The sequence below is a fragment of the Gavialis gangeticus genome, unplaced genomic scaffold (genome assembly GCF_001723915.1).
Source record: "Gavialis gangeticus isolate Ggan-Ray unplaced genomic scaffold, GavGan_comp1, whole genome shotgun sequence".
In the NCBI taxonomy this organism is placed as follows: Eukaryota; Metazoa; Chordata; order Crocodylia; family Gavialidae; genus Gavialis; species Gavialis gangeticus.
Window position 1 is genome coordinate 178,751,922 of NW_017729032.1, and position 24,057 is coordinate 178,775,978.

At 41.1% G+C, this 24,057-nt stretch overlaps 1 protein-coding gene across 1 annotated transcript in view; it reads left to right on the top strand.

The window, feature by feature from the left end:
• Positions 1–389: 389 nt before the first annotated feature.
• Positions 390–24,057, top strand: part of GRPR (gastrin releasing peptide receptor) — a 43,501-nt gene continuing 19,833 nt past the window's right edge. The window contains exon 1 of the mRNA XM_019525621.1: positions 390–1,400. Within this exon, the coding sequence (XP_019381166.1) occupies positions 982–1,400 (419 nt within the window). The 5' untranslated portion in view covers positions 390–981. The remainder of the gene's footprint in view (positions 1,401–24,057) is intronic.

Sequence of the window (24,057 nt, forward strand, 5' to 3'; positions counted from 1 at the left end):
CCTGGGGGATGAATTTGGCTTAGTGGCTTCATTTAAGTTCATTGAATCAGACTGTATGCTGGAATGCAAGCAAAGTGCACACTCTCATTTGCAAAGGTATAATTACTGCCCCTGGTATTTTGAGAATGAAAAAGAAACTGTGATTTGTATTTTGAAGGTGTTACCTGAACAACATCCAATGGGGAGTTAAATGAGATTTATAAGTATTATACTGATAATACTTATAAATACATGAGGCAACAACCATGCAGGGTTTCTTTGGTCCAAAGAGTTAACAGCAATATTTTATGGTCAGGCAGTGATTAAATTGTCCAGTAGGTGGCTGGCATTCACCAGCGGTAGCCTGCAGCTTCCATACAATTACTGTAATCATTTAAACAAGCTTGCTATCATCGTGGGAAGTGGGGAGAGAGTTGACGTCCAGAGGATCCTGCCTATAGGATCAGAGTCATCAAAAGAGCTGTTCCTTTCCCTCACTTTAAACCCAGCCTTCAGAAGCAGGTGCTGAGAACTGAAAGAGAATGTGAAATGCGGCATGACAGCAACAATCAAAACTTCTTGCTTTGTTCTTCACTTAATTCTGACTGAACTCTGATCCAGGAGCAGAAAGCTGAGGATGAAAATTTGACAAGCCTGGATTCAGAAAATGCTTTGTATCTGTTTGCCTCTTGATTTGGTAAACAGCCTTTTAGTACTGAGGAAAACTTACTTGCAAGACAAATGAATGAAACAAAAAAAAGTTCTAGGATAAAAAACCATGCTCAAAGACTTTCTGGCTCCAGTGTATGGAAATAGTTTTGCTCAGTGACAGTGGTTTTCTTTTCTTTCTTTCGCTTTTCTTAAAGTATCATGCAGTGATATGACTTTCAGTCTTTTCTGCCTGTTTAAAACAAGCAAACAGCAACAAAAGACAACTCCATAAATTTTATACGAGGATTTTTGAACAACAGAATTATCATCCAGTAGAAACAAAATCTGACCATGGCATCTGAAGAGTGCTTTCTGCTAGACTTGGAAGTGGATAACTTTATTCTTTGCAACGTCTCTGTGAATCAAAGTGCAAATCTCTCCATCCTTAGTGATGATCGGTTCTACCCGGGTTTTCTATACGCCATTCCAACCATTTATGGGATCATCATTTTGATAGGACTTATTGGCAATATCACTTTGATAAAGATCTTCTGTACTGTGAAGTCCATGAGAAATGTTCCTAACTTGTTCATCTCCAGTCTGGCTTTAGGTGATCTGCTTCTCCTAGTTACCTGTGTCCCTGTGGATGCCAGCAGATACCTCGCTGACAAATGGTTGTTTGGCCGGGTTGGATGTAAACTTATCCCCTTTATACAGCTCACTTCAGTGGGGGTGTCAGTCTTTACACTCACAGCTCTCTCAGCAGACAGGTAAGTATCCTACCGAAAGCCAGATAGTCTTGCTGTGTGATGATGAGAATGTTTATAGATTCGTGGTCTGTACAAATTACGAATTCATATTTTCCAGTTAAAAGTAAATGATACTGAATCTGAAAACTAAGCAAGAAAATTAATGTGTGTTCAGTTTATTTCTGCTTCTTATGACTGCAACCGTAAAACACAATGGGGCAGTGGCCTGAACAAGGAATTACGTTTCTGGGGCCAGGCTGCATCTTTGTATAGATTAGCAAACATCATCAGTTTAATTTGATGTGAAGAGGAACCACAGCAGAATTAAGTTAAAGCTTGGAGATTAAATAATCATTAATAAGTGATGCTATGCCCAAAGACAAGTTTCCTTCTCAAGTTCCTCAGATAAGACAACTAAGTTTTCACCAGTTCTTATTACATTAAGTGTGAAGAGATTAAAGTAGCAGTTTTAAGTAGGGCTGAACTCAATTCTCTCGAATGGTTGTTTCCCATATCAGACTTTATGTGAGGCAAGAGTGTAGTAAAGCATATTCAAACCTGGGTGCCTGAAGGTAGGCACGTAAATCCACAATAAGCAGCAAGACTGCTCTGATTCATTGATTTGCTCTTAGCTAACCCAGTTGCTCCAGCTATGGAGTGGACAAAAAATGTTTTTCCAACTACTGTTCAATAAAAATGAAATTCAGCTGTAATATTTTAGAAAATATATTAAACTGTGACTTTTGAAATCAATATGGCTCCAGAAATCAACCGCTAGGTTGGATTTAATCTAAGGCTTTCAGATCCAATTTTACAAGTTGATGTCTTCAACTGTCAGAAGAGATTTGAGTTTAATATTATTCCTAAAAACGTCATTTTATTTTCTGAGGGATTACAGAAATGCATTAGCCCCATGGCTCTTACCTAAATGGGTATTTTGTTTCTTGTTTGTAATCTATACGTGGCAGAAACGGATTAAGGTAATGTGCTACCCGTCTGGTAAACATTTTGAAACCTCACTAAGGTACGAAATCTTCCAATAAGAAAAGTCAGTTATGTTTTGCCTAGAAACGCATTTTGAGTTGTGTTCCCTACTTCATCAAGTGGTCAAATAGAAGAGATACCCATGTATCCCTTGCAAAAAATCATTTAAAATATTTTCATTCATTTAAAAAGAGTTTACACATCCACTTCTTCATATGTAATGTGATTTTGATGAAAGAAAGACGGGTCCACAGTGCTTCAGTGAGGGGGTGAATAAGTGTGAATGAGTTTGTTAGTCAATCACAATGATTCAGCTCTTGTATATCAGTATACACACAAAGATAGCATTGTCAGTGTCAGTAGGAGCTGAAACACGTGCCTTGACAAAGGCAATGCTTTTCACTCAATTGATTGCAAGAAAGTGGGGAAAATAGCAAAACCATACAAATCTATCAGAAGAGGATGACATGCACCTGTGCTCTCACTTTCCATCGGGCAGTTCAGTTGAAGAGCTCTTAGGAAAAGCACAATAATATTTCTTTAGAAACTGCTGACAAGCAGTATCCTTTCCCTGGTTATAATAAAATCAGCTTCCAACTCATTAAAAAAAGACGTGTTAATGGTAAAGAACGAATACTGTTCAGGGAACAGTCATGTGCCAGAAAAAGCAAACAGTATACATGTTTTTACTGAGCAGCTTATCAATAGCGGCTACTGCTGGGCTGAGGGAACAGAACAGAAAACTGCAGCTGTTTTCCTGAGACAGAAGTGCTTAGCTCTAGCCCCGTTTGAACTCAAAGCTATTTGCACATGAAGCATTATTAGTTGTCAGAAACTGCATCTCTCTGAAAATATCATTCGAGTCTGAGAAGGGAAAATGATGGAAACAATTAAAAGTTCCCTTTATGTGGTACAACCTGTCTTCTTTCTAAGGTATATTTTTGAGCTTACTTCGAGGATGTTTCTATGAATCTTCCATTTACCTCATTTAAAAACATGAAGCTTAAATCCTTCACATTTCACTGGAAATGTTGCTTATGGGTCTTATCTGTTTAGTTTATCAGGGCATTTAATTTTGGCTATTATTAGCATGGCTGGGATAATACAGTTGCAAAACAACAAGGGTTGTATTTGGCCAGCTCACAGATGCTCAGCAATATAATACATATTTTCTGAAAACTGGCAGTGTGTACTTTAGGGTCCATATTTAAAATTACAGAATCATTCATAAAACTAGTTCTTGGCCCCCAAGGGACACAAATGCTACCTCCAAAATGTAAATCAAATCTCATCAGTGCAGAGATCCCTGTCTGAGTCTGCAGTAGCAAACGCGGAGGCAGTAGCTGTGACAGGGATAGTTCTAAGTGGGGTGTTGACATTTAAACCTAATGATGATGATTGCATTGCTAATAACTTCATGTTGATCAAAGTACATACAGAAAGATGGGAAGGACCATAGCTGTGAAGATGACATCAGGCTATTCTGAGTGCCATCAAAGCTTTACAAAGCTGAGCCCACAGAGCCTAGGGGGACTTCTGAGCCCCAGTAAAGAAAAAATCCCCAGGACCCAAGCAAGTAAGGAAGCCATGCCTGAGGAAGCAAACAGCCCAGCCTGACATATTCTGCGTGGTGCTTGAATCCCATTGCCTCATTAAGCTGAAACCAGGGAGCCCAAGAAAGCATGAACAGACAACCTCCTTGGCTCTGAGTGTCATTTTAGTCTCCAGAGGAAAGAGGTCTGTTGTACCATCGCATACGCTTTTTTCCCCCCTTGTTTTGCAGAATAGCAAAATCAATTCCAGACTCTTGCACTCAGCATTAATGGGTTCATAATGTGCCAGCAGGTAAAAAAAAATATTATTCTTGGTATCACAATAGTGTCTAGAGGACTCAGTCAGGGATCAGAGCCTCATAGCACCAGGCACTATAAAAATATGCAGTAAAACAGAGTCCCTGCCCCAAACAGCTTACAGCTTAAGCTTGAGAAACAGTGGGTGGATGCAACAACCAGAAGAGAGGCAAGTGACTGCAGAGAGACAAATCTGATCACTGTGGCCAGCAACAGTCACAGCTGTGTAGGCACATGTGAACATTTTGTAGGCTTCGTGGCAGAGATGGGTTTTAAGGAGAGATCATAGGAGGATGGAAAAGTGACATTGCAAAGTTTTTTGGGAGGTGGAGAGGGAGTTCCTCTCTTGCAATCTTGTTTTGACATTTATTTTGAGGCAATGTATTATGGCCATCATTGCTAAAAATCTTAGACATGATTTTCACACTCCCTTGTTTGGCTGTAATGGTATCTAATCGCTACTATATTTTCAATTATTTCTAGAAGGGAAACCAGCAGAGCTACTAAAACCTTAACAAGAGCAAATATCACTAAATGCGATGCTAATTTATTTTTAATTGCCAGGTGCATAGCACTCTCACAGCCTGGAAAAGTTTAACTGAAATCCAATGTGAAAATGACATGCAAGGACAGAGGACTGTTGCAGTGCAGTTTTAGGGTTTCACCAAACTTTTCCTCTGAATATTTCATATATTGACTTGTTTAAAATATGAATAGTCTTTGAAACATTAGCTTTAAGTAATTGGCTAAATGGCCACTTGTGTAGATTCCTCCCTTACATTTTTTTTAGTAATTGAAGCCCTTCCTTTCTCTAGAATACTCCCTCTCATTTGTCCAGCAATCTCACAAACAAGTCCAATTTAAGAGCTGGAGTCAAAATAATTGAATGAGTTTTTTTCAAGTCAATTTAATAAACGCACCTTATGTGCAGAGCAAGGAAGTGTCCCAGTTACCAAAGGCTATGACAATCAGAGGGCAGTAAATTATTGCCTGATAGTGCTGCCAAAAAAACAGCTTTTTCCTTAGCTGCAAAGTGAAACTGTCATTTCAAGACAGAAAGAATGACTTTTCCCACCTCTTTTTGTCAGATAGGCGATTAAAACTTTTATTGTTTTACTTGCAGGAGTGCATGCTGCTGTGAGTTACTAGCCTCATGCGGATGCTGAGGCAAACTGCTATTCTCAGGATTTTCCTGTGATATATAAGGCTAGAAGCCTCCAAAGCCCCCATCTGCCTTTCACAGCTGCTACCACCTACACAATGAGTTAGTTAAACACGGGTATACCCAGCAGAGTCATTTCTCCAATTCTCCCTAGCCCATAGGCCAGCTTTATTAATAATAGTGTGATCATAATAGAGGAGTTAGCTCAGTAATGGGCTTCAGGAAAAAATCATCTTGCTGCCTGAGATGGAGAATACTATTAAACATTTATTATTTATTTACTATTTGTGCTACAGTGGAGCCCTGGGGCCCCATACAGGGACTAGGTCAATACTGTGCTAGCACTGTACAGTCACATAGAAAAGAAAGAGTCCAAAAATTGTGCCATATTCTGTAAAGAGAAGGGAGGACCAGGTAAAGGAATAATATTATGAGCATGAGCTCAGTGAGACTATGTTTCATATACCTGCCCCACTGTGTTTGGAATGGGTCACAGACTTCTGGTGACTTCTGTTCCTTGGGATCACAACAGCTTGTGGTCCTGCTCTCCCTCTCTCTCTATATATGTCTTATTGAATTAGTCTATGTGCATGTGTACCCTGCATTCTGACTGAATTCAGACTAACGCAGCTAACTACTTCTCCCTGTCAGCTCCACGAGGCAGCAGAAGCAAGTAGGAAACAGTTAAAGGGTGTAGCGTATTAATAGCCGTGCTCTGTGACCTATAAGGTGCCATTGCTGGGTATGCAAGAATAAAGAAGTAAGCAATGTTTTATGAGGATTGTAGGAAACCTCTGCAGGAGGGGAAAGGACATTTATCTGGACTGTTGTTGTACTCTGTTAAGAGAAAGGAATTCCTGTGCCGCTGTTGATGATGGGCCATGGACTGTGTCTGAGTTTGCTTGCCTGTGTTCTAGCTTGTTTGAGTGTAAGTTGCATGCAAGTGTAGATGTTTGGGTACCATTCTCTCTGGGAGAGAATGCACCAGTGAGATTAGCCTGTCCAGAAAAGTCAAGGCTGGCTCTAGAAATGATGGAAACCAGTTATCAGGCTTCATCAGGTGAGTGTAGAACCCACTCATGTAACTCTCTGTGTCATGAAAGATATCTCTATTCTCCACTTAACTCAGCTGCCCCTCAAATCACAGGACTGGTAGGCATTAGAAATTTTTATGTAAGTTAGCTAGGCTGCTATGGACTGAACATACTCCCCCCCTTTTTTCACCGAGATTGTAAAAACAAATATCAAGGCTTTCATTTAATGAATTGCAAGCCTTTTGTCTTCCTAGTGCACTTTTGCTTTCACGAAACATGTCTCAGGATGAATGTAAGCGTAACTGGAATGAGCAAATGGCATCTCTATTTTAAGCAGCTTAAGGGGCTTCTGCTACTCAAATCCTTTATCCAAATTCATTGTAATAGAGTATAACAGCATTTGATACAGATATACTTGTGCATAGAAGTTACAGGAGTAAGATTAGGTTGATACAGCAGTTAAAGGTAATTGGACTTGAAGGAGTTCAGCAAATATGAAATTGGACACTCAGAAACTTGAGGCCACTTTAAAAAATGTAGAAACTGGACAGAGACAGAGATGGAATTAGAGTTCCAACACACCTGAACCTCTGTCCTATTATGTTTAGATGATGCTGTTTTCTTTAAAGAAAGTCTTTACAAATAACTAATTTGTGATATTCCAGTTTACTCCTATTTTGGTTTACTGACCTCAAGACATCTGTGAAAGGAAAAGAAACAATTCTGAGCCTTATGAGAAGACTTTTCTACAGTTTCAGAATTCAAAAATCACTATCTGTTGGCTTAACCTCTTCCATGCTCTGCACATATTCTGTGCCCATTATTAATTACGTTCACCAGATCAACGGGAGAGGTAACGTCTGCAAATTCACTCACCCAATGATGTCCTCATCAGTGCACATTTTCCATTATGGAATTAAACAAAATCTGCCTATAAATGGAACTATGGAGCTGCTTGCATTTCTATCCAGATCAGATTCCCAGAACTGATTTTAAACATCAGTTGTAAAACGTCCAGGTGCATCTATGTTGTGAATTCATTCCAGGCAATTTAGTTATGGCACTTCACAGCTCATGAATTGCTTTCAGGGAAGTAAAGCACTCTTTTCAGGCAATGTTGTTGCACTAGAATTTACCATGTAGAAACAGAAAGCTTTTGAATAAAGGCTGAGTAAACCACACTCTGGAAAAACAAAAGCCTTCCTGTTCCAGTATATGTAAATTTGCTGAATGGTACCCAAATAACTATGTTCTGGGTTCAGGTATGAGATATAAATGGGAACATTAACACTGCAAGTTCAGTTAAGAAGATCTGAAGTTGCTGACTTGCTAAGGGACTGATCCAGCTGCCATTGAAATCAGTGGACAGTCTCCCATTGAGAGCTGGATTGGATCCTTAATGAATTGTTTCCCCCTGATGGCTTTTGAATAGGACTTATACTTCAGGCCTGGTATATATGTCGATTGATATGTGTATCCCTCTCACTTGATGCACATCTTACAATCAGTGTTGTTTGCCACCAAGTCAATACCAAACCTTCAAAACATCTGTGGTTTTAGTTTGTATCAGCTCCCTGGCCCATCTGCACCAAGAGAAACAGCATGAACTTTCTGAATATGTTGATTAGAGAAAGCAGATGGCTCAAACATGATAGACCCAATTCCATTATCGGAAACATTACTGCTCCCACTTAAGTCAACGGGACTTGCGTGTGCAGGTTTGAGGGTAGAGCCAGTATTAATGTGCCAGGGAGTGTCAATATTTAGGTAAGTGACATGTGTATGCATAGGGGGAAGGGAAGGTTGAATTACATATTATCTGTGTTTCAGTAAAGCCTGAAACTGCAATCAGTTTTCCTGGGATTAGTGTTGTCCATGTAGCTAACACAATGCAGCTTCTGCCCCAGAGAACTAACATGTGATATGTCAGATAAAACCTAACAAATGCACATAGAAAACAGGATGAGGGTGAACTTGGAGGACTGTCTAACTATGAAGGGAGATGTTAATGACAGAGATTGGTCTTGCCACTTCACGTACTATGGGAAGGCATCTGAGTAATACAGTGATGAGGTGGAATCAGAACAGATTATAATGGAATGGGACAGAAACTGGTAGAAAATCAGAAACGGCACATGTCAACTGGACTTGTGTTTCTGTATATACACCTGGATGGAGCGAAACATGTTTACTCATGGACAGACACCAGTGTTATAGCTCATGTTCACTCTGAAAGGCAACACCAAAACTGGAGCTGTTGGCATTCTGTGAGGGTTGTTTTTCACTGAGTACAGATCAAATGTGTTTAATTCTTAGATTTCATAGACTCTAATATTACCAGGGATCATTAGAACTAGTCTGGATTCCTGTATAGCAGCAGCCATTCGGTTTCCCCTCCTTTAAATCCAATGGCTATAGTTAGATGAATGCATTTCAGTCCTCAGAAAAGTAAACTGCATGCCACAGGGGAGAATAAGTTGCCAGTGGTTCATGCAGCAGAAAGAAATTGATTGAAAAAGTTATGCTCAGATATTCTAGCAGGTGATCTGCCTGCAGAGAATGGCAAAAAAACCAAGGGCCCTGCTCATCTGCCTTGTGGGACTGTTCCAGATTTGGTGATCAATTAGACCCTGAGCATGTGAGCAAGACAAACTAGGAAGGCACCTCAGACACACGATTCGTAGGGCACAGGTTCATTTTGTCCAGTGTCCCATCTCTAGCTGGGCCCAAACTCTGGTTGTTTGTCAACTGTAAAAAAAATTCTCACCAGTTGTGCAGTGGAGAGAAAAGTGACCCACAAAGGTGACCAGGTGATACCTTGAAGCATTACATGTAATGATAGTCATTGCCTTAGTGCTGAGCTGCAAGTGCTAGGACCATGGGGAAGGACAATGCAAACACTTGTGTTCTCCACAAGGCCCAGAAGGAAAGTAGGTGAACAGGCAGATTCATAGTCACAGATTCCAAGCCAGCAGTGGCAATCCAGCTGATCCCGCTCCTCCCCAGCCCTCTCTCACCTCCCTCCCCATACAGGATTTCCAGAAGCTGGATTAGAGCAGATCTTTCTGAAAGATACCTCATCTTGTTTTACAGACTCCTGGTGGTGGATTCAGCACCACCTTGCCTACTAACCAGTTTCAATACTGAATTACCTTCACTGGTAGGAAATTGCACTGTTTTTCAAGTTTAAGTTCAACTTCAGCTGTTAGCCAATGCATCTTATTATGCCTTTGTCAATAAGACTGAAACATTCCTCACTATTGGATATTGCTGCCATTTGTTAACATCTGTGTGTGGTAATCAAGTCACCTTTCAGCTTTCCGTTCAGTAAGCTGATGATGGTGAGGTCCTTAAACTGCTCAATGTAAACCTTGTTTTCCAGACCCAGAACATTTTTGTAGACATCCTTTGAAATGTGTCTAGTGTTTAAACATCCTTCTTGAAGGGTGTACAGCAGAATTAGATACAGCACTCATGGTGTTCTTTGAGTGCCATACATACAGTCAAGATCATGTCGCCAGTTTTCCTAGATACTATACTTCCATGAATCACAGTAGCCCTTTCTGTCACAGCATGGCACTGAGAACTCATATGAAGGTGATCACCACTGATGATATTTGGCCACCCCGCAAAGAAGTGACAGCAGTGTGTGTAGAGATACCTGAGCTAGCTTTTAGCTAGCTAGCTTGGCTATTACTAACTTTCTTCTCCACCAAGATGGTTCCTTGTCTAAAATTTCTTTTTTCTTTTTCTGTGGTAAGGTTTATTGTGAGGTGGCAGGAGATGCAATCATTTGTATACCCATGAACACTTCTAGTTTCCATTGACATGTCACTCTTAAATTTATACTTTCAAGTCAGTTATGCTAACAATTGTTTTCAGCTTGGAAATGTCTTGAAAAACTGGACCTTTTCAAGTATACATAAAGCTGCAATTTTCAAGTATACATAAATGTTGCAATTTTCTGTTTCCAGAAGGCAACCGTACCATGATTACTATAACCTAAGCAAATGCCAATTATCAGGACAGTGATTAATTCCTATTTTTCTCTCAAAATGAGGCCCACTATTTATTTGTGTTGGGTGAAAGATATTGTGTGTTAAGAATGCATCATCTTTTTTTTTTTTTTTTTAGAAAGGGAGTTTTGTTACTGGCTGGATAAAGGATAAATTGTTATTAGAATTGCCATTGCTTTCACACAATAACTTATTTCACCACTTCACCTTTTGTTTCCTTTATTTTAAATTAAATGAGCACATTGACATGTGCCTTAAGGTGCTTTTTCTAATGCACCTTAAATTTACTACTTCTAATGTGAGGTACTAAAGAAATGCACATTAGGCTGCCTTAATGTGCAGTAATGAATGCACGTGGTTTTCAAGTGACGTTTAATGCGCAGTAGCTATTTTACTGTGCATTAGGGTAATTGCCCGGTTTTTATGTGATGCTCTAATGCACAGTAAAATAGGCTACTGCGTATTAAAGCACACATGTAGACATGCCCAATAATTAATATAATTTAGGCCTTTTGACAGTGAAGTTTTAGCCAGGAAAATGCTGTCACTATTAAATAATCTCTATATAAGCTTTCCTTACCAAATAAACTAATTCATTTTAATTCTTATCTAAAACACATAGCTGAATCCCTCAGCCATCCCTGGACTGAAATTCCAATTTATCCATATTGCGTGCTTGTTTTGTAACATGACTGATTTAAATCCAAGTTTCCAGAATTGAGAAGTACTTACTCCACTATCTTTCCAAATGAGTACCTTTTCTTTTCTAATTAAATTTTAATTAAGAGGAAAAGGCAGCGATGGGCATGCCTAGTAATATCTGCCTTCAGATAAGGATACCTCATGACAGGTATCCATGTATACATGTGCAATTTATTAAATTAACAAGCTCCAAATGCAAATGTTAATAGCAAAAGTTCTGTCAGGTATCATACACAATAACTGCTATCATAAGTAACCCCAATGAAAGCAGATAGGACCAAATTGGATTGCAGAAGTTATGGGTGGCTTATGCAGTCTAGGAACTTTGTTGGTAAATATGCATATTTATATAATTCCACTCCAGATATATGAATATTCATACTGTCCATGCCTTAAAACACAAAGGGCCATTGTCCTCCTTCTGTAACTGCCTCATGACATTTCTGCCTTGCTTTCTTCTGTGAAAGTAACGTTATGAACAACAAGACGTTTCATACTTAATTAATACAGTGAATTGTACATGTAGCATGATTAAACCTCATTTCCCACTGCTTAAGGCCTTTGCATAGGCAGCTAAGCCAATTCTTTATATCATACCTTGTCTGGGGAATACTTGTATTATGATACTACTGGGATACAAATAACATTTCTTGAATGGGAAGATTCTCAGATGCTTTATTTTCCTGCTAGAGACTAGCTTGATGAGTACACAATTATATGTTCATATGCAGGGGGGGTGGGCAGGAATTCTCCCATCATTACACTAGTGAGCACTGTGGCAGTAGTTTCACAAGTGTATTTTCCAGAGCTGCAGAAATTGGCAGTTTCACTTCAGAGCAGTACATGTGCATGTAGGGTTTTTAACTTGCAGTCTTAGTGAATGAATGCCTCGTGCATTTGTATTTAAGGTTCAGATTCATGGGGGCCTGACATCTCAAAGTAAAATTCCATTACAACTGTCTGCCTGCACACAAAAAGCAGCTCCTCCTGATTTCAGTGCAAAAGCAGAAAGTAGCATGAAAATTGCCCCAAATTGACTTGACAGCTTCATAAACAGGGATCCTGGTTTTCTCTGATTTAAAAATTCCCAATTTTTGGTTAAAAAAAAAGTTACCCCAAATCCCCATTTTTCCCTTTAGATGAAACAGCACTATAGATTTGTTTCATTTTAATTTAAATGAAACACCACTATATATATAGATAGATCTATATAGATGTATATAGCTCTAGCTATAAATATATATAAAATGATGTTTCATTTTAATCATAGAAAAATGTGGATTTGGGGTTTCATTTTTAACTGAAAATTGGGAATTTTTTTAAATCAGAGAAAACCAAGATCCCTGTTCATAAATCATTCTGCAAACCTTGTATAATAAAAGCACTGAGTTTGTGGTGGGGAAGGGGCACAGGGACATCAGAGGATAGGCAAGTTTTGGGAAATTTTGCTGTGAACATTTTATGCAGATTTTTTTACGTACTTGGGTTTCATTTGCAGACCAATGAATGTAGACTAAAATGTGATGTAGCCCATACACAGCGTAGGAGTATTATGCCTTTTAATGTTATATTAAATTAGAAGGGCTCTTGAGCCCTTGATTTTAGGCAGGGACAGCTCCAGCAGGTACATGTAGCGTGTACAAACAAATCCAGAACAGCCTCATGGTAAAAGTTTGGGCTCTGGAGTACATCAATGGCCTTGGGCAGGAGCAGCTGATGCTCAGTCCTGTCCTCCAAAAGACCCATGGCTGAGCCAGAATAGACAAGTCCCACTTGTCTTTGGAGGGATAGAGTAAGAAGAGGGAAGGGCTCTTTGAGGGAAACTGTTTCAGTCACACCTGCCTGGTTTAATTTTGTTGTTGCAGAAGAATATGCCAGAAGGAGGTACCAAAGCAAAATCCCCAGGTGATCCCTCTACTCAAAATGGATTCAGTAGGAGAAGAGGAAGAAGGTTACTATATGATCCTTGCTGGCATCTCACATCAGTACAGTTACATCCAGAGAGATGGAGATGGATATCATAAGGTATAAATAGACATCACCTTTGTGCTGTCATACCATTTTTATGGAAGCACAAAGGGAAAGCAAGCAGGTGTCTGCACCATCTGCCATATCACAATTGCTCATATTTCATAGATTTCATAGACATTAGGGCTGGAAGAGACCTCAGAAGACCATTGAGTCCAGTCCCCTGCCCAAGGGCAGGAAGTCAACTATGGTCAAAGGATACCAGCAAGATAAGTGTCCAAACGCTTTTTTAAAGGAGTCCAGAGTAGGTGCTTACACTGCCTCTGGAGGGAGCCTATTCCAGGCCTTGGGGACTCAGACAGTAAAGAAGTTTTTCCTTATGTCCAGCCTAAAACGGTCTTGGAGGAGTTTGTGACTGTTGAACCTTGTCATCCCTTAGGGCGCTCTGGTGAACAGGCATTCCCCCAGATCCTGATGCACCCCCTGATATTTGTGGCATGATAAAAGGTGGTAATAGTTTATGACACTTTATTGCAGCAGACATCTATTAGCTTTATAGCAGGAGAGCGTGGGGGAACTGCCTGTGCTCTCCAGCTGCCCCAGACAGGTGCTCCTGGGGTTTGAGGGGCCCAATCCTGTGCACCCCAGGAATTCCCACACAGGATCAAGCTCCTCAAACCACGGTAACATCTGCCTGTCTTTCTACTCTTATAGTGACATGCCCCAGATAATCTCTGGGGCACCTCTGTGTAAGTGGGGAAGCCTGGCTTTTGCTGCTTACAAAGACATACCCCAGATATTCCCTGGGGAATGTCTTTGTAAGTGGAGAAAACTGGGGTTCACCACTTACAGAGACACCCCCCAGAGAACCTCTGGGTCGTGTTTCTGTAAGTGGGAAACACTGACTTTCTCCATTTACAGAAACGTGCTCTGGAGTTTCCCCAGGGCACATCTCTGCAAAGGGGAAACACATTGCCTGCTATCCTGCAGGACAACAGGTGCTGTGTGTTTCACTCAGGGAAGTAGATCAGCTGTGCCAGGACACATTCCAACACAGCCAACCCGCTTCATTTGGCAGTGTCTTATTTATTCCCATATTTATACCCACTTATGCTGGAGCCTTCTCTTAGCAGTGTGGGAGTGTTCCCAATTCATGGCTCTGGCCAGAAACTCCTCTCAGCATGGTCACATTGTACCACTTTGGACTCATATTTCATGCAAATGGGCATATTCTTTCTTTAACAGTGGGCACTTAGAGGCCTCACATGAGGTTAGGGCCTGATGGTGCAAAGGGGTTCCCAGACCCCACAAAGGAAACAGTGCAAGCCTACAGAGCTTGTCTCTAGGCTTGGCTTACAGGATGTACCTATCAGAACTACCACATGAGGTCCATCAAAGAGCTTTTATGGCAAGCCACAGAGATACCCAAGTCACAGTTCGTATACAAGTGGTTCAGCTGATGATCTGTAAGAGGGAATGAGAGGAAAAAATAAAATAAAGCGTGTGAGGTGGCAATTCAAGTGAGGCATGAAACAGAAAAGAAAACTAGAGCTGCCTGGGGCACCAGCACAGAATGGCCTCAGAACGGGAACCGAGACAAGTGGAGCTAAATTAATTTAAATCTGAGGAAAACATCAGCTTTCCCCCCTACATTTACCAATGCTTATTTGATTTTGCAGCTCACGCAGCAGCCACAGGAAGCTCCTTGGTAGTAAATGGAGAGGTTAAAACACTAGGGATTATGTGGCGCTGCTGTATGGGCACAGAACGTCCCACACTCTTGCATGCAGATAAAAATTCCCCTTAAGGTCTCTGTAGTTAGAAGTATCTGGACAATAATAAACCACAAACAGATTTTCAGCTGGCATAAATTTTCAGCTCCGTTGTGGAATATAATGGAGCTAAAACACCAGACAAGGACCTACATTTTAGAAACACAAGCTCCAGTATGGGGTTTTGTTATAATTAGTGTCTTCAGAGTGTTTACATGTCACTTTTTTTCTTATGGACAAGCATTTGCCAGTTTATGTTTGTAGCTATGGTATTAATACTGATTGTCTGGAATTAAGTCATATTTATACATCTGAAGCTACAAAGTCCATTAAGTAGCATTATCTTTATAATTTCTATTATTAATGTAGAAGTAATAATACCATTTTTCAACAGTTTCCTTGCCATGTTAAGTTCACTGGGAAAAATATTTACTATACAAATCCTTTGTCTATGGCATATATTAGAACAACATAGCAAGTTGGTGATTTCAGCTGTAGTAGATAATTATCCATTGTGCGCAATATAGATCCAGAAGGACAGTGCCTTTCTGGGATTCAGCAAAAGAAAAGACAAGTACTGTACTTAGATGTTATTAATCATTTTCAGCCTTTCTTCTATTTTTAATTCTGGCAGTTAAAACAAATTTACAAGGAGCAAGAAAAATCAGCCCCCAGGCTGGTAGGGAGGCAGTTAACTTCTATTTGCTAAAACTTATTAGACTGAGAAATGCTTTCAGTGTTGTGTTGCTATTACCCCGCTTTTAAGGATAGAACAGGGATTAGAGAAGTTCAGACTTCCTTAGGTTCTTGTCTTGTTTCAAATTTGAGTAAACTTCATTGTACATAATTCATTTTAAAAGAAATTCATTGGAATTTAGGGCCAGTGGATTAGGCTCTGAACCTTGGCACTTGGTGCAGCTCAGCTCAGAGGACGGAGTGCAAAAGTACCATTTACACTGTCCTACTGGCCAGTTCAATACCAGATAAATCCTCCCAAACCAAGTACAGTCTCTGTCAACTAAGGTGTGAGCAACATTTTTTTGGCAGGTGGGCCACCAAATAGTCCCACAGCCACCCTGAGTGCCACTCTAATACTCTTCCCCTGCCCAATCTGCTACTTTACCTTCTGCCTCCTTTCCTGTGATCCCTGCTTTACCTGCTGCTTTGCTTTCTCCCTCCTGCTCTCTCAGCTGCTGTGCTGCCTGTCCCCTCCCCAGGCTGCCGTGTGCCACACAGAGGGCTGCCTCTGTCACTTGTGGTACAGATACTGCTACTTGTCCCTATCTCCCATCCTTCCCCACCAAAAAACTGTGCTAGCTGTGAAGCTGTTAAGAGTCATAGGAACTCTTAACTGCCAAAGTTTGCTGGGGTACAAGGGCTCTCTGGCCTGGCCCATCTTGCAAGGCTGTGCTTCAGAGTCAAGAAAAGGAGAGTGTAACAACAGAGGACAGTGGTATCTGGGTCATCTTGTCCAGTCCACTTGCAATCATATAATACATTTTAACTCCAAAATGGTCCACAAGAACTCTGGCCCCTCCTGCTAAGACAAGACACACAATGGCTCCTACCAGCCTATTACAAATTAGGATCTTAGTAGAAAAACATAAGACTTCCCTAATTATGATGTGCCACAGGAAGAAAGCAAGGATAATCTGGGGTCTTGTCCATACTGCTTTCATGACACTTCTGATAGCACTGCCAACAAGCAGGCACTGCTCCTGATCTGTAAACACATCCCAAAATGAAGCAGTGAAGCTGCCCCAGAGATGCCCTCCAGTCCCTACCCTGCCTTCCCCTCCCCTTGACTTCCACTCTTAAGCAAGACAGAGACTGATTTTGAAAGCAGCAACAGGGGGGTGCCCTCACTGCCTCCCTTCTGGATTTGTTGTGTGTGGAGCAGGAGTGAATGGGCAGGGTATGCTTGTTAGGCACAATCTCAAGAGCACCACAGAAGAAGCAGAGGGTGTTTCCAGTGCCTGGAGGTCCTGCACTGGTAGGGTTTATATGAGGAAATATAGTCAGATGATCCTAGGGAGTAAGCCATGCTTTATGCTACAGTCAGGCAAGACTGTCCCAACAATCCCTACCAACCTGACGGGGGAGGGGGAAATTCCTTCCCTCCCCCAAATCTGACAATCAGTGTAACCCTGGGTGTGTAAGACCCAGGAGCTAAGCACCTGAGATGCTTTTTAGAAGGATGAGAGAGAATAACCAATGCTCCCTGCCCAGCCTTTTATCTCTACGCATGGCCCATCTCTCGTGGTAAAGAGGAATGCAAAGAAAAAACAAAGCAAACACAACAGGAGCCAGAGAGGAACAGGTATGCCTTCCAGGCCTCTACATGTAAGCAACACATGTAAGCATGTAAGTCTTGAAGCAATGGGTTAAATATAGTATAATGAAATACAAGGAGATAAGAAAAAAGGAACAGTCCTTGTACTGTTGTAGCAATTCAGTCCATCCTGAGGATTTCCCTATATACAGGGGAGGAATCTACACATTGCCCTATGGCAACGTTGTTACTCCGCCGTGCTTTAGTACTTCCTTTTGGAAATACTAACTCATGGCGCAGTAACTGCCCGTACTGTGACGTGCACACGGCACACGGTTAGTTTTAGCCACTATGCCATAGCGGCACGCTAAAATGAGGTGTAGATGCTATTTTGCCATGGTGGCACACTGCTACCGAGTAGTTGTGGGTCACAGGTAGACTCACATGATTTCTATGTCATTGTAGCATGTTGCTACGGTGATGTAGGGTGACATGTAGATGCACCCAGAGGGTCCTAAAATGGTTAATGAAGCTAGCTGTAGATCAACACAGAAGCTTGCAATATGGACCAAAAATCTAGTTCTGTGTTGTTATTAGGGCTGTACAAAACAGCACCATTCCATTTTAACTTCCATTTTAACATTTTAATGGAACAGTGTTTCGTTTTGAGTTTCGTTTGGTTTTGAAACCGCTGTTCCATTTTGTTTTGTCAAAACTATTTGTTGTTTCAACACTGTTTCAATGTTTTGCCCATAGGCTATAATGGGGAAGCACAAAACTGCCTACAACTTCATCATTTCTTGCCTGATTTGGATGAAACTTCACGGATGGTAGCCCTTTCTGAGGCTATGAAGCCTGCCAAGTTTCAAGGAGATAGGTGCAGGGCTTTCTGGGAAACTGCACCTCAGGCTGTTGATAAGCAAAACTTATGACATGGGTGACACTGTGTGTGTGTTAAGGTACAGGGGGGTGAAACCTGCAGGCATCCTAGGCCCTGCTGAAGCTATAGAGCCTGCCAGCTTTCAAGGACATAAGTGCAGGGATTTCTGGGAAACTGCACCTCAGGCTGCTGACAAGCAAAACTCATGACATGGGTGACACTGTGTGTGTGTTAAGGCATGCCCTCACTGGTGGTGGGTCCTCTACACAACACAGTAGTGTGTTGCCCCAATGAGGCCTCCTCCTGCCCTACAGCCTCAGTCCAGTCCACCACTTTAAATGACAACAGGTAATAACTCAGTAAGCAGCACAGTAGCACCAGCAGCATCTCAGGCAGCCAAACTGTCACAGGTAGAGCTTATCTTTCCTTTCCTGCAGGAGCTTCTTCTCCAGCAGCTGCCAGACAACTCTGCCTGCCAGCCCCAGCCCTGGGGCTTAGATGTGCCCAGAGCCCTGCGTCCTTCCAGTCAGGTGCTCGGGGTGTTGGTCTAAGGACATGGCACTGGCAAACAAGGTTCTTTCCTTTGAGTCAATCTAAGCTGGTATTGTTAGTTACAGAAATATATCTTAGCAAGTTTTCAGGTTGAAAAACTTTTTCAAGTGGAGGAAGCAGCTGCAGTTGGCGTGTGTGTGTGTGTGCTGTTCCTGGATGGAAGGAATAGTAAAGAAGCCAGAGGCTGGCATCATGCAATGCAGGCAAGAAAACCAGTCAGCGAAAATGGAAATTGAGGCATCAGGGGATGAGGGAGAGGCTGTGGTGGGGGTGGGAGAAGGGGGATGCAGCAGTGCAGGTAAAAGTGGAAATGTACCTGGGGAGTCAAATGTCCAGCAGGTTGTAGTGTGTCATAAATCCAAAGTCTATACTGAGTCCGTGAACTTCTGTACCTAGGAGGCTCATGAAGTGAAGTTCACGGGCCTGGCTCTGAAAAATGGACTCAATATAGACACCAGAATTCTGACACACGACAACCTGCCGGACATTTGACTGCCCAGGTACCTCTCCACTTTCACTGAGCTGCTACATCCCTCTTCTCCTCATCCCAGCCTGTCCCTCAGCCCTTGATGCATTGGTGCACTGTGCAAATTTAAGGCAAGATTTCTGTGGCAATTCTGCAAGGTCGGGAACAGATGTGACCCTGAATTTGCCAAGTACATGCTTGAGGCCTGTCCTTCTTGCAGGATTTCAGAGAGAGCTGGGCTCCAAGGTAAACATTTTGTCCAAGGGGCAGAAACTTGGAAGTTTAACAAGACAGCTCATTTATCTTCCCATTGCTTCCAAGTTCAAGATGATGGGGATGGGGTGGAAGATGGAAGGCAACCAGACTGCTTTCACCTGTCTCTGTATATCCAGGGTGGGCACTGTAAGACTCAACAGCAGACCTGCCCACCCTTGCCCCACACAAAGATCAGGGGCCACCCATGTGCCCTCACTTGGCTGTGTGGCACACGTCGGGAGGGGCCTGGGCTCTTCCCAGGGAAAACTTCCAGTTATTAGCCTTACAGTGAATCCAATTGGTTTTTAGTTTCTTTCTTTAAGTTAAAGAAATAATCATCTTTTGTTGTTATACTGTGTTATACTGTGGGGTGGACCACAGTGGCATGTGCTGAAAGGGGGAGGCAGGACTAATTTGGGAATGGACTGAAGTGACACGCTCATGGACCAAAGTAACGCACTCACAGATCGCTACACCTTAGAGGGAGCATTGGGGTGGGGGGTTATGGCTGGTGTTCTTGGAGGGGATGCAGTCTGAGGCACAGGCAGTGGTACTGGCACAGCTCCGCTCTCCTTGCTGCTTGTGAAAGCCTCATCCCTGCCACTTGTAGGAAAGAGGCTGCATCTCAGTTTGGGGCAGAGGGAATTTACACCTCTCCCTCTACCCCCTGAAGGCTTGCCAGCTGCCTTTCCACGATGGTTCATGGTGTATTTCATAGTGTCTTGCTTTTATACAAATATGTAAATGTATCCGTGTTCCTGTATAAATGGTCTAAGGTGTGTAGTCTTCTATGCCGCAAGGTATAAATGTATAGAAATAAAATACAAATGTATCTCCCTTCCTATATAAATTAAATTCTGTAGTGTAATATCCTATCCAATATAACTATAAAATTGAGAAGAATAAATCAATGAATAGAATAGTAAAATAAAAGTGTCTAGAAGAAAGAAAAAGGTGTTCTGGAATCCCTCTTGCTAGGCTAGGTTAGCAAGTAGGAAATCATGCAGATCAACGCTAGTACTAGCTTTCATTGTCCTAGGCTTCTGAGCTGGAAGATAGCTCAGTAACTGACCCCAAGGCAGAAAGCAGGGCAGTTCAAACAATGCTGCCTTTTATGCTGTTTTTCCATCCCTTCCCCAGAGCACTCGGATTGGAAAGGACCTCAGGGAAAGATCACAGTCACTGGCCAGCTACACAGTCAATAATGAGAGCACTCCTTCCCTCCCCTTTCCCCCTGCTCCCCCTACCTTTGTTTATTTTCTGTTTCCCTACAGACAAGCCCAGCTTGAGCTTCGAAACTCGAAACATTTCAAAACTTTTGAAACATTTCAACTGCCCTCATTTTGTTTTGAGGCTGTTTCAAAACCCTCCATTTCACTGTTTCAAGCTCAAAATAAGTCAAAACAAAATAGCTGGTGAAATTTCTCACAGCCCTAGCTGTTATGATGGATTGCTTTCCCTTTGACTGTATGTGGTGCGTTAAAAATGGAGTTTTAAAGATTCTTTTTCTCCCCAAGTGACTTGTATGATTTCCTTTGTAACTGCAGAGAATGACATCCCAAAGGCACACAGAATGCCAGCCGCTGTCCTGAATATGGGTCACAGAATGCTTCTGTGTAGAAGATAGGCTTCTAATAGGTGCAGTAGGGGCAGCACAGTTTAGACTTCGAAGAGGTCAGTGGCTTGTTCATATTTTCAATCAAATCAGCAACCCAGTCTTTTTCATCCTTGTCTTTTGACATCTTGGAGCAACTGGAAATGACAGTCATTCTTTCCTATTATCAGTTTTTATGTGGCAGAGTCTTCAGAGATATATTTTTCTTTTTAAACTTTGTCCTTTACTATAGTGCATGAATCATATCATGTTTTTAATCTTTTGTAGATGCTTCTTTAGTGGATTTTGAGCTGAAAAGTAGTCATATCACACAATAATTAGAGCAAATGAATCCGAGAGCTAGCTGGGGTAGCAAATAGAGGCAGGCAGCAGCTAAGTTTTTTTTATTAAGAGCCTGCCACAGCTCCATGCTTCAGACTACCATTGTGTGGTAAGCATGTATTTTGTGGTGGGACAGGCCCTACCAGAGTTCTCATATGGACTTCTGTGAACATTTGTAATTAAGAGTTTCAGTTAGGTCACAGTTCAGCAGGGCACTTGAGAACATACTAGTATTTGACACTAGGGAGCTTCTGAAATAATGTTTAGGTATCCCCCAAATATGCAGATATGACCAAGTGCAGGAGTTAAATACATTGTTTGTCTGCTTTATTCTGATCCAACACCTATCAATGGAAAAATGTCTCGTTTAATTGAAAGGGCACCACTACAATTTTCAATACTATTCTTGGACAATTCATTACTCACTGTACAGAGGTCAATGTGGACATGCCTTGTAGGGATTTATGATCATTTTGAATCTAGTGTGTAGCAACTTAACAGGTAACAAAACAAACAAAGGGCTATGATGCCAAGTGGACATGGAAGATTTTAAATCAGTTTTAACCAGTTGTCCTGGTCTTTTTGAGTAGGAATGGCTCCCTTCTCCCTGTTATACTTCAGGGTTTTGGCCAACATTACAAACTGTTATTGTGCTCATGCTAGTTATCATGTATGGTATACCTACCTAGGAGAGGGAAACATGGAATCAGCATTATATCACTCAGCTTGATTCTTCACAACTCTACAAATAGTCAGTCACATCCTCCAGTGATAGCTAGTGCTAAGGCAGTACGTTTTGCCTCCAGACTAGTAACCTGAACCCTATATAGTTCATGCAGTCTGGAGCATGTTTCATGATAAGTCACAATAGCCATCACTAGAGATTGCACAATCCAATGTTTTGCAACTTGGAAAGATGATGATATGTATCCTACTGGCAGATAAAATAAATCTTCAGGAAAAATAAATGCATAGGCCCCTGCTACACATTACATATATTAATCAGGTAAGTGGTTAATCGTGAATAAATTTAGACAGGCCACACATGCAAAGTAATTGTCACAGCATAAAAATGACCATTCAGTTATAAAAAGAGCCAACCAGCTACAAAGTTAGTGCTTGAAAATTTGTAACAACTCTGTTGCTGGTTTCTATCCAGCTTTCATTTGGGCATGTGGCGGGGCCCATAGAAAAAGTAAGAGGACTGCAAACAGATGCTGGCCAGGCCTGAAGTAATAATGGAACTGTCACATAAAAATGCAGAAGTTGAAGAGCATAACTAACTGGCTTTAAAGTCATGAGTGTCTTACTGCACATCTTGAAATGAAGATGAGTGGTTTTTTAATGAATTATAAACTTCATGGTTGATTAAACTTCTACAGCAAAATTCTTGAAAGAAAAGTGCTATGGAAAGAAAGACTTGAGCCATGTGTAGTAACAAATGAGTAGCCTGACTTTTCACTCTTTGAACTTTGGGGACACTGATACTTATATACTCTGTACAGCCTCTACACTAGATCAGTCCTAGCATATCACACATTTCTCTACCCCACATAGAAAAAACAAGAACACAAGCTTACACATCATTATATGAATGGAAGCCAAATTTAACATGAGAAGATTGAATGGAAGGATTCTATCAGAACATAAGCTAGGAAGAGTCCCATTAAAATATTGGTAACAGCAGATGCCTATTAGATCAATGCCAGTAAGTTAAATATTAACCCCAAAATGAAAAAAATTACCTAAGCCCACTGTACAATATAGATCTTATACTTGCAAGCACCAGTCCTTACCAGTGTGTAGTACCCAGTCATCAAGCATGTACCTTGATGCCCACATTAAAAAAGTTTCATTTTCAAACCTTATTTTTTGTATTACACTTCTGATAAATACCCATTCAACCTCACAATATGTTTCCACTTGAAAACCTTATATTTTACTTTTTTAAACCTTCTCTCTCAGGCTTTATAAAATAAAGCAGATTCCCTAATAATCAGTGTTGGTATTCTTTCCCATGTGTAGTCACATTCATCTCCTCTAAGGAAGGTATATCTTATTAACATGCACCAATAATTTTGGAACAGATATGTTTTTATTATCTGCCTAATAAATCTTTGCTATTTGCCATTTTTTTCTTTTCTTTTTTTTCTTTTTTTTTCTTTTAGCCAGGCCTTTTATTATTTATGCATATTACTGTATATGAGTGCTGTGAAAATATTCTGCCTATGGACAGATGATAAGTCAAATGCAGGATGTTCTTATTGAAGATAAAATTACTACCTTTAGTCCCTGATTCAGTAAAAAAAGTTTAAACAAATGCTGACTTAGCCTAAAATTCATCCTTATGCTTATCCCAATTCAGGTGAAATAGGAACCTAGCAGAAACATGAGTGACAAAATATATTCTTCCCTGCTCTATTACCTATTTAATTTAAAAGAAAAAAAGAAAACCTGCTGCAAGGTTGATGCCTGTATATAAATGTTATGAGTTACAATATTGTGGTAATCATACCAAAAAAAATACCTAGGTATTAGGGGTGTGCAAAGCGGGCCATATTCGATTCTGATTTGGCCCAATTCGGGGGACTGCGATTCAATTTGTTGATTCGAATCACTGTCCCAATTCAATTCAGCTGAATTTAAATCTGAAGATTTGATTCTGATTCAGAGAATCAGTGATTCATCCATAGACACAGCTTTAAATGTTTTTTCTACATACCTCCAGGTACCAGGCATGGCTTGTGAATGCTGAAATGGTGTGGTGGATGCAGCATCCCACAGGAGTGGAAGTGCCCCCCCTGCATGCTCAGCAGCAGACCCAGAAGA